General features: G+C 39.4%; 1 protein-coding gene across 1 annotated transcript; it reads right to left on the reverse strand.

The window, feature by feature from the left end:
- Window positions 1–1,146: 1,146 nt before the first annotated feature.
- LOC110871896 (magnesium transporter MRS2-5) lies at window positions 1,147–6,197 on the reverse strand. Its single transcript, XM_022120653.2, has 7 exons — window positions 6,001–6,197; window positions 4,001–4,579; window positions 3,825–3,895; window positions 2,914–3,042; window positions 2,077–2,442; window positions 1,625–1,672; window positions 1,147–1,517 (listed from the first exon to the last, which is right to left on the reverse strand). The coding sequence occupies exons 2-7, from the start codon at window positions 4,446–4,448 to the stop codon at window positions 1,287–1,289; spliced, it is 1,293 nt and encodes a 430-aa protein (XP_021976345.1). The 5' UTR covers window positions 4,449–4,579; window positions 6,001–6,197; the 3' UTR covers window positions 1,147–1,286.
- Window positions 6,198–10,363: the final 4,166 nt, after the last annotated feature.

Consider the following 10,363-nt stretch of genomic DNA (forward strand, 5'->3'; position numbering starts at 1 on the left):
GACCTATACGAGGGACCCTATACGCCCAGTATAGGCCTATACGAGGCATATTGAAGCAGTCAAACCAGAAGTGACATAAGTCAGACACTGACTTTGATGTAACCCTATACGCCTCGTATAGGCCTATACGAGGCATATACGAGGCAAAGGGTGTCTAAATAGGCAGATAGGGTTTGTGAATAGGTTGAGCTTATTGTAATCAAACATATCAATAACAGAGCAACCTACGCTCTATATCGTTTACGCCGCGTCACACACAAATAACAAAACCCTAGCCGTCACCACTTGAGAAAAACCCTAGACAGGGCGGCATGCCGCCACTGCCGCCGCCCTGTCCGGCCCCGTTCGTTTCCTATCATTCTTTTTTTTTTCTTATTTCACGTTCTAAATAAAGTCCCAGTTACGGTTCTAAACAATATCCCCTATCCGCCACACTGATCTGAAAATTGAGCGTGCTTGCTCCGCTGTGCAATGTCGGTCATCCCGTTGTTTTCTTTTTGAAGACACAAAGTAGTTACCATTCAAAATAAAACAAAAGCACGAAAGCTTTTTCTTTTGGTGACATGTTGTTGACATCACATATGACTTTCATGCACAACTTTTTGTGTTAAATTTCGTTTTATGAAGCTCTCGAGCTTGAGCTCGGCTCGCGAGCAAAAACCCAAAGCTTAAGCTCGGCTCGACTCAGCTCGAGCTATTTTGAGAACCTCAAACGACCTAAAAGCTCGACTCAAGCTCACTTCAATATCGCTTAAACGAGCCGAAGCTCGGCTCGAGCCCGTTTTATAGGCCTAAGTTGAAACCCCCTTGGACTTTTTAGAAGTGGGTTTAAATGGGTTATAAAGAATCATCATTATCATTAATTATATTATATGTACAAATTTTCTTATGGTTTGTTTAAGCTTGCGAGTCTAAACGAGCTTTGTATTTCAAGCTCAAGCTAGGGCTCGATAACTAAACAAGCTCTATTTCAGGCTTGATCTTGGGCTCAAGCTCGTTAAAACTCGGCTTGTTCGAACTTTTAACCAATTCGATCACGAGTAGCTCTCAAGACTCTGGGCTTTTTTACACCCCTACTTGGTATATTTCCAAAAGTAACAATATTATTTGTATCAAAAGTTTGAATGGTGAATAATGAGTATAATATAGGTTAAAGGATGTGTAATTATTTAACCGTTTAGTACAACCATAGAAGCACAATGCCCATAGTAAAAGATAATTTAACTGTATAGAAGAAGCAATAAGAAAGAAATACATACATCAGCTGCAACTTTTTATGATGAAATCTAGAGAGGAAAAACTTTCTTATGTTTAAAATAAAGCAAGAAACAGATATACAAAACTCCACATAACACTGCACTCGTAGAAACGACCCAGTGGAATCTGTTTGGTTCATCGAAAACTTCATCTTCAAAGTTCATTCCGAATACAGCTGTCACTACTGCAAATACGGTTGCCAAAAAAGTAGCCGCCGTCAAGAGCAGCTCGAACTTAATCAGCTTATTCTGGACATTACCCTTGTTACCAAACATCATACAAAATCATTAGTCAAATACTAAAAAACAGTTGCGACGGTTGAAGTTGATATCGAACATTTGCAAGAAAGAAGGAACATGTCGCTTACAAGTTTAATGTTGATCAGATCTTCGGTGTCATCAATATACTCCTTGAGCTGTAGTAGTATAATAATTTAAATGAGGTAAGTATCAATGTAAATAAAAATCTAGAGTTAACTGCCATTTTCGTCCCTGTGATTTATTCAATTATGCCAGTTCAGGCCAAATTTCATATTTGTACCATTTTCGTCCCTGACATTTTTGAAACATGCCAGTTCCATCTAAAAAAACTAAGGATGAACCGAATAATTGGACAAACCACAGGGACGAAAACGGCAGTTAACTCATGTTTTTTTGGACGGAACTGACATGTTTCAAGAATGTCAGGGATGAAAATGGTACAGATATAAAATTTGGTTTGAACTAGCATATCCGGACAAACTACAAGGACGAAAATGACAGTTAACTCAAAAATCTAATATAGTGACAATCATTGCGGTTGGATAATTTAATGTCTTACCGAAAGCAGCTTGTTTAGAGTGTTATCAATTCCAACAAAGTAGGCTTCCAGCAACATCTCAAGTTGATCTATGTTTTCGGTTTCACCAGTCACTGATGAACCCAACAAGCTTCCATGTTTGTGTGCACTTACATTACTAAAGGCCCTTTGCAGTTTATGCGCACCACTTGCGGACCCCACAGCGGACCCCACAGGAGATACGGGAGCGGATTTTGATCCTAACCCCACTTCAGGCCCGCTAGTATCATCATTTCCTTGTACTTGATCGTATAAATCGTTACACAAGTTCCTTTGTTTCTTCTCAGTTAAGTACATCTCAGCCATATCTCCATCATCGTTCATTAGGTGTTCTATTTCATCATATACCTGAAAGTTTTGTTTTAGAAAAAAAATAATTATTATAAGTTTTGGAGTAAAATGCCATTTTCGTCCCTGAGGTTTGGCCAGTTTTGCGACTTTCGTTTAAAGGTTTGTTTTTCCGATTCTGGATCCAAAAGGTTTGAAATCTTGCCATTTTCATCCATCTCGTTAACTCCATCCATTTTTCTCCATTAAGTCAGGGGTGTTTTCGTCTTTTTGTTAACTTAAAGGGCAATTCGGTCTTTTTCACTTTATGTAAAAAGACCGAACACCGTAGAAAAAGACTAAATTGCCCTTTAAGTTAACAATAAAGACAAAAGTACCCCTGACTTAACGGAGAAAAATGGATGGAGTTAACGAACCGCATGAAAATGGCAAGGTTTGGATCCAGATGCGGAAAAACAAACCTTTGGACAAAAGTCGCAAAATTGGCCAAACCTATTTTACTAATAAATAATTATTCAAATTTACTTGTACCTTTTGCACCCGTTGAGTCAATGCTAGAAGGTGGCCTTTGAATCTACGAACACGTTCAAGATTGAGAGTACTTATTGATTTTGCAAGTTCATCAAGCACAGGATGAATTTCCATTTCCAACTCCTTCACCTATTAATTATACCAATAAGTATCTAGAGTAAAGTACACGGATGGTCCCTGTGCTTGACCAAAATTTAGAATTTGGTCCCTGGCTTTTCAAAAGTACACAGATGGTCCCTGTAGTTTAGGGTTTAGTTCTACAGGGACCATCCATGTACTTTTCAAAAGCTAGGGACCAAATCCAAAATTTTGGTTAACCTCAGGGACCATCCGTGTACTTTACTGAAGTATCTATCACAAAAAAGGTAAGGGGCTGTTTGGCAACTTCTGAATGGTTAAGTGCTGAATCAGTAAGAGATAACCATTAAGTGCTGAACCAGTAAGAGGTCTGAACCATTAAGAGCCAGTATAATGCTTAACCATTCAGAGGCAAATGTCTGACCAATTCAGATTAGAGGTCTTAACTATTCAAACTCAGACACTCAGTATAAAACTTAACCATTCAGAGGCAAATGTCTGAACCATTCAGACATCTGCTCGCGAAACAAACAGTCTGAACCATTAAGTGTTGAATCAGTAAAAGGTTTGAACCATTAAGAGTCTTATTAAGAGGTAAACAAACAGCCCCTAACTTGGGGTTGATATATATTCCTAAAAACATATATAACTTACAGACACACTAGTTGTTTATAAAAAAATTCGAACCTTTTTAGACGTAAGTGTTTTGGGTCAACCAACCCGCCCACCCCACACCCGCCCATTTTCCACATCTATCTACTCGAATATAACGATTATTTCGGCTCTTTAATTGCCTAGAATCCCGTTATTAGCTACTTAGGCCGCGCTTGTACCTGAGTATCGAGAGTGAGGCATGCAAACTCCAAAGCTAGTTCCAATGCTTTAAACTCAAACGCTAGATCATCTAAATGTAAACAAACAGCAAGGTTAAAAAAGTTATGCAATATAACTCCTGGAATAATACACATGATTGTGGGCCCGATAGGAGAAACTCTAACATAATATTTACCTGAGTGGTATTTTTCTCTCTGAAGGCGTTTGCACAATTCAGATTTGTACTGAACGACAGATCCATCCAACGAATTCATAAGAAAAACCTCATCAGCCGTAATTATACATCTAATCTGTTCAAGACTAACTACAATCGCCTTCTCACGACCTAATATTGTGGACGGATATATAAAAAGCGGATCCAAAAGCCGAAGATCTCTAGCCGGTAAAGAACAATGTCTCATTACAGTAGCCTTATCTAACTCCACAACTCTAGAGTTCCCATTTTGCTCGATTTTGATCCAAGAACGGTTTCCGAGGGTATGACCTCGTTTTTTCAACCCGGGAAAACCGGGCCCGATGAAGTTTTGGCGCCCGCGTTTATCCGGGTTGATTCTTGAGCTATACCCGTTAGCAGATTCGATAATGTTAGGCTGAAGAAATGGATTTCTTGATTCTTGTTCCATTAGGTGCCACTTTTCTTGATTTTGAAATTTGAATAACTGTTTATGTGGTCATATGATGTCTGCATCAGTGTGAAACCGATGGCATCTAAGCTCCCCTCGCGTATAAATACCTCATTCTCTTAGCAAATACCCTAAGTAGAAAATAAATTTCATTAATAAAAAAATAAAATTATGTTAACTGTATGAATGCTTATAGCTTATAAGTTATAAAAACTAATGTTCGGTCCAAACAGAAAGCGATAACCAAACAACACACTACCACAGGCGAAGTCAACGGAGTCAAGGGGTCGGCTGACCCCGTCACCTGAATTCATCGATTTTTATGAAAAAATAAGGTTCTTGTTCTTCTAAGAAAAAGATGAGTTTGACCCCTTAGTCGTAATGTATTTATGATGAACCCAACAAAGAAGTTATGGTTAATTTCTTTGCACCTTGGTTTAGAAAAACGTGAGGTGCTCCAAGGCGTTTTGGTCCCAAAAGGTGAGGCGTGTATCTATGTACAACCAAATAAGTTTTACTTACAACCAGAAACCGCAAATCTCTCATACGTTCTACACATAAACTATTTTTCAAGTAAACTTGTTTTAACAGAGTAAATTACAAAAATCGTCCTTTATGTATCTCACTTATTGCAAACTGTGTCCTTTGTCTTCAATAATTACAGAAATCGTACTCGATGTTTGCAAACTCCTGCAATTTATGTCCTTTAGCCCTAACTCAGTTTATTTTTGTGGTTAAATCTGACCAAATGGACCCCACATGAGGGTATTTTTGTGGTTAACTCTCACCAAATGGACCTCACATGAGAGTAAAATGACCAAAATACCCTCATGTGGGGTCCATTTGGTTAGATTTAACCACAAAAAATTAACTGAGTTAGGGCTAAAAGACATAACTTGCAAGGGTTTGCAAACATCGAGTACGTTTTCTGTAATTATTGAATAAAAAGGACACTGTTGGCAATAACTGACATACATAAAGACGATTTTTGTAATTTACTCTTTAACATATAAACCTCCAAATTTTGACCAATTTTGAACCAGAACTACATGAGGTGCGCCTTGATCCCCCTGATGCGTTTACCACAGCGGCTCACGCGTTATGCACGCCTGAGGCGCGCCTTTTTGAACCAAGCTCTACACTACTAACGTAATTATCCATACCTTAAAAAATTACAATTTTCAACAACATAAGTAAAATCTATTTAGTATGATTAACACTTTAACAGAGTATACACATGCCATTAGACACAATAACACAACAATCAATAAAAGGGAAGTATTTAATATGTAATTCGTTATAAATCGCTACAGGAAACCAAACAATACACCCTTCTCTACCCATGAATTTCAATTTAAAACTTTAAAAAGCCCTAATTTTAACTGAATGAACAATTATGTAAACATCACAAATTGTAAGCAATTCGATCGCCTAAATTTCAAATTGCCATAAATTGGAATACAACTGTAACCTAATTTACACTTCATGAAAATCGATGATGAAACAGACTGTTATGAGATTAAAAAAAACACGAAATTGATGATTATGATACCTTGAGTGGAAATTAAGATATTGGATTTGTGGAGGACAGTGAAGTGAAGAAGATGGAGATTGTTGTAGTGATGAATTATTCCATGGAGATTGGAAACCTGATTATCGTCGAATTTGTGATTATAGGTTTGTCGACAAAGTGACACGATAACGTTTATGAAATAGTTTAAAGTATGCACTTATTTGACTCGTGTACACACCTTTTTAATTTTGATCATAAAAATATATGTTATGAGTATGTGTTACGAGGGCTTGTTTGAGAGAAAAATATTGTCACGTGACACACTTTTTTTCACCCTTATGGCCTTTAAAGAGATATAGCGGAAGGGCTTGATTGGGGGTTTTGTTAATAACTAGTGGAATCCTCTGTGCTACGCCTACAGTTTCAAAGGCCACAATATTCAAAGATTTGCCTCCACGCCTATAGTTCCAACCACGGGCTTGCCTCACGCCCCTGTGTTGGTGTTAGCACCGGTGGCACGGCCAACGAGGCAACCAACGCCCTCCGTTGGCGCCCTGTAACATGTAGCCTTATAGTTTATCATTAAATACAAATCACATTTCGTATACAAACACAAACTGTAAGGCTAGAGGGTGTAGTTTAATGCCCCTGGAGGCTTTATCACGCCACATCAGCTCCATCTAGGCTTCACCTCATATGGGTGGCTTTAAAGACCCTTCCTTTAAAATCCTTGCAATAGTTTAAAGTCCCTTTTAAACAATATAAAAAAAGAGTAAATTACAAAAATCGTCCTTTACGTATGTCACTTATTCGGAATTGTGTCATTTGTCTTCAATAATTACAGAAAACGTATTCGATGTTTGCAAACCCTTGCAAGTGGGGTATTTTTGTGGTTAAATTTGAGCAAATGGACCCCACATGAGAGTAAAATGACCAAAATACCCTCATGTGGGGTCCGTTTGGTCAGATTTAACCACAAAAATTAACTGAATTCGGGCTAAAGGACATAACTTCCAAGGGTTTGCAAACATCGAGTACGTTTTCTGTAATTACTGAAAACAAAGGACACAGTTTGCAATAAGTGACATACATAAGGGAAGATTGTTGTAATATACTCTATAAAAAAGAGGGAAATGTGATTGGTGGAAAAGAAATGGGTCACACATGCATACTTAATAGCGCTCGTTATTAGGCTGGTGGGGGATCGATGGTGTCCCCCTTTTTGGCGCGCAAGGGATGGGTAGGGGGCGCTAAAAGTGGTGATGTGGCCAGAGGCGGTATACCATACCCTCTAGCCTAAGAACCATTTAAAAAGTGTCTTGTGACATCCAATCAATTATAAAGAAATGGTAAGATATTAAAATAAGTTATATCAATTATAGGGAATTCCTTATAATTATGCTAACAAGCAATCTATTCTTTATTTGGAGCCTCCTTTTGTTTTCAATGTGTTGATATAATTCTTCATAAAGAAAAGTGTTGATATCATTGACATATGTTAAAATCAATTAGATTGATTAATTTATAGGTTGGGTCTATTCGCACACGCTGGTTGTCTTTTTGCACATCCAAAGCGCCTCGCTATGGCCAAAGCGGGGCGCTTTGGCTTGGTCAACAGACAAGGACAGTCCTTGTCTGTTGACCAAGCCAAAGCGCCCCGCTTTGGCCATAGCGAGGCGCTTTGGATGTGCAAAAAAGACAACAGCCTTGGTTGGGGATTATTTGGGTTGATGTGGGTTAGTTTGGTAGGGATTTTTGGTTGAATTAGTATGGTAGAGATTTTTTGAGTAAAAAATTTTTATGTGAGATTTGCCGTTGTGAATGGGAATTTGTTTTTGAATGATTGAATGTTGCCTTTTTTGAATTAAAACGTTGTTATTTTATTAAATTAACGTTGTTTTATAATTACGTCGTTACGTCATTATTTTTATAGAAGGTGTATAACATAAGTTCAACGAGCGTTAAATAAAACGAACACGTTAAATAAAATATACAGAAAGCCATAAGAATTAAACGTAAACAATCCAGAACCAACGTGATGTAAATAGAAGATTAACTGCAATATATATATATATATATATATATATATATATATATATATATATATATATATATCAGTTTGTACATACAATACACAACAAAAAGGTACAACTGAGTACATAATACATAACAAAACACTAAACAAACAAACTAATGTACTAATCCTCGTGCGGTGGGGACGGTGGGAGGGGACGTGGAGGCAACGCAGCGAGCTCTCGTAGCTCAACGAGCGTCTGGACCATCCAGTCAATGAGTGCGCCCTGACGTCTGAGGCGCCGGTCGAAGTCCCGAGCCACCTCACGCGCTACCGGAGGTAGGTCAGCGTAAACGTGCTGCGGGTACTGTGGCGGCTCAGGAGCTGGCTGAACTGGTGGTACATGGACCTCCTCGACCCGGTCCTCCTGCGCCGGATCATCCTGAGCCTGAGCCTGAGCCTGACCCTCAGGCTGATCCTCAGGCTCAGGGATGCCCAGAGCCTGTCGTTGAGCCCGCCGAGCGTCCCGCTGAACATCAGGAGGGGCTAACACCCCAGGCTTCACCTCAATAACAACCGGGATGACCTCCGGCAACGCCTCTGGCTGCCAAATCAGCCCGTCAGCACCCCTGAACCGCAGACCGACATCAAAGGTACGGGTGATCTGCATAGCGGCTACTGACGCGCGGCCCAACCTGAATGACGGGACCGGATCGGACAGCAGCGGATCAAGCTCGGGCACGATCCCTAGCGATCGTGCAATGGCGGTGATAAACGAGCCAGTGTGAAGAAACCCGCGGAGCTGCCGGTGGTATGCAGTAGCAAAGTACTCTGCCAGGCTGGCTGCTAGATCGCAGGGCTGGCGGCGTAGTAGGCAGTAAAGAAAGAAAAGGTCACTAAGGTTGACCTTCTCCTTGCTGGAACCCCGCGGCACGATAGTCGACGCAATCACCTGGTGCAGGTATCGGTACAAGGGATCTATGATGGTGGTGGCCTTTTGCCAGGATTTCCCAAAGGGAACCCTGGAAATGGCCCTCCAGAAACTAATAAGCGTCTGCCTGTCCATCATCGTAACAGCCTGCGTATATAAATCAGTATCAAGCTCAGGCTCAGTGTACAAACCTGTGTGGACAGCAAACTCCCGCACACTCATCTCAAACTGCTGACCGGCCAGACGGAATGTAACCTCGTGTACCGGAAATAAAGGGTCCTCCACGTAATCCGCCGGATGCGGCGCGTATGTAAACGTAGAGCAAAACTCGACCGTAAGCTCCGGGTACGAGTCCTCCATCGCTAACTCAAATAGGCGCGACCAAGGAGTATCTAGCCCAACTATCTCACGCGCCCGCTCGATCTCCCCCACGGTAGATAGCAGCTACCAGTCTATGCCTACGTGCTCCCCAATCGGTATGGTGCGCAACCTAGCGCATCTCCCCCTCGCCCATGACCCCACCGGAAACTAAAGATACGGACATGCCGGCTCCTCCTCGTCCCCCACCAATCCCTCATCCATATGCTCAATCTCCTCATCGGATAAATCCATCCCTGCACGTTGATCAATTAAACAAATATTAATAATTAAACAAATAATAATTAAACAAATAATAATTAAACAAATAATAATAATTAAACAAATAATAATAATTAAACAAATAATTATTAAACAAATAATAATTAACTAATAATAATTAAACAAATAATAATAATTAAACAAATATTAATAAAATAATAATAATTAAACAAATAATAATAATTAAACAAATAATAATAATTAAACAAATAATTATTAAACAAATAATAATTAACTAATAATAATTAAACAAATAATAATAATTAAACAAATATTAATAAACTAATAATAAATAAACAAATAATAATAATTAAACAAATAATTATTAAACAAATAATAATAATTAAACAAATATTAATAAACTAATAATAAATAAACAAATTAAAAAAAAATCAACATGAACCAAAGCGCCCCGCTATGGCCTCGGCGCGGCGCTTTGGTTCTTCATTCTGAAGAACAGAACCCAAAGAGACAGCGGATCAAGCTCAAATCAACAACAATCAACCAATAAATTTGAATGAAAAGATACAGGAAAGATTAAGGGGTTTAGATCTAACCTTTATGCGGTGGAAAGCTCAAAAAATCGTCGAAAATCGCTCGAGTGTGTGTGAATCGCACCTAGTGTGTGTGTTTGGTTGTTTGGGTGAAGTGGGGGGGAAGATGCCCCGCTTCAGTGTATAACGAGGGTCCAAAGCGCCCCGCTATGGCCATAGCGCGGCGCTTTGGGACCAAAACGCCGCGTTATGAGCATAGCGGGGCGTTTTGGGGTTTTTTTTAAATTTTTTAAAATTGTATTTAATTAACAAACGGGTCAATAA

Source organism: Helianthus annuus, chromosome 8, assembly GCF_002127325.2.
Source record: "Helianthus annuus cultivar XRQ/B chromosome 8, HanXRQr2.0-SUNRISE, whole genome shotgun sequence".
Lineage (NCBI taxonomy): Eukaryota > Viridiplantae > Streptophyta > Magnoliopsida > Asterales > Asteraceae > Helianthus > Helianthus annuus.

Bases quoted from the DNA above. Each gene is read 5' to 3' on its own strand.
- LOC110871896 (XM_022120653.2), bottom strand. From the start codon at position 4,448: ATGGAACAAGAATCAAGAAATCCATTTCTTCAGCCTAACATTATCGAA. The intron at 3,043-3,824 runs GTACAAGCGCGG...TATAATTAATAG, and splicing joins GCCTCACTCTCGATACTCAG to GTGAAGGAGTTGGAAATGGA. The intron at 1,673-2,076 runs GTAAGACATTAA...ATACTACTACAG, and splicing joins CTCTAAACAAGCTGCTTTCG to CTCAAGGAGTATATTGATGA.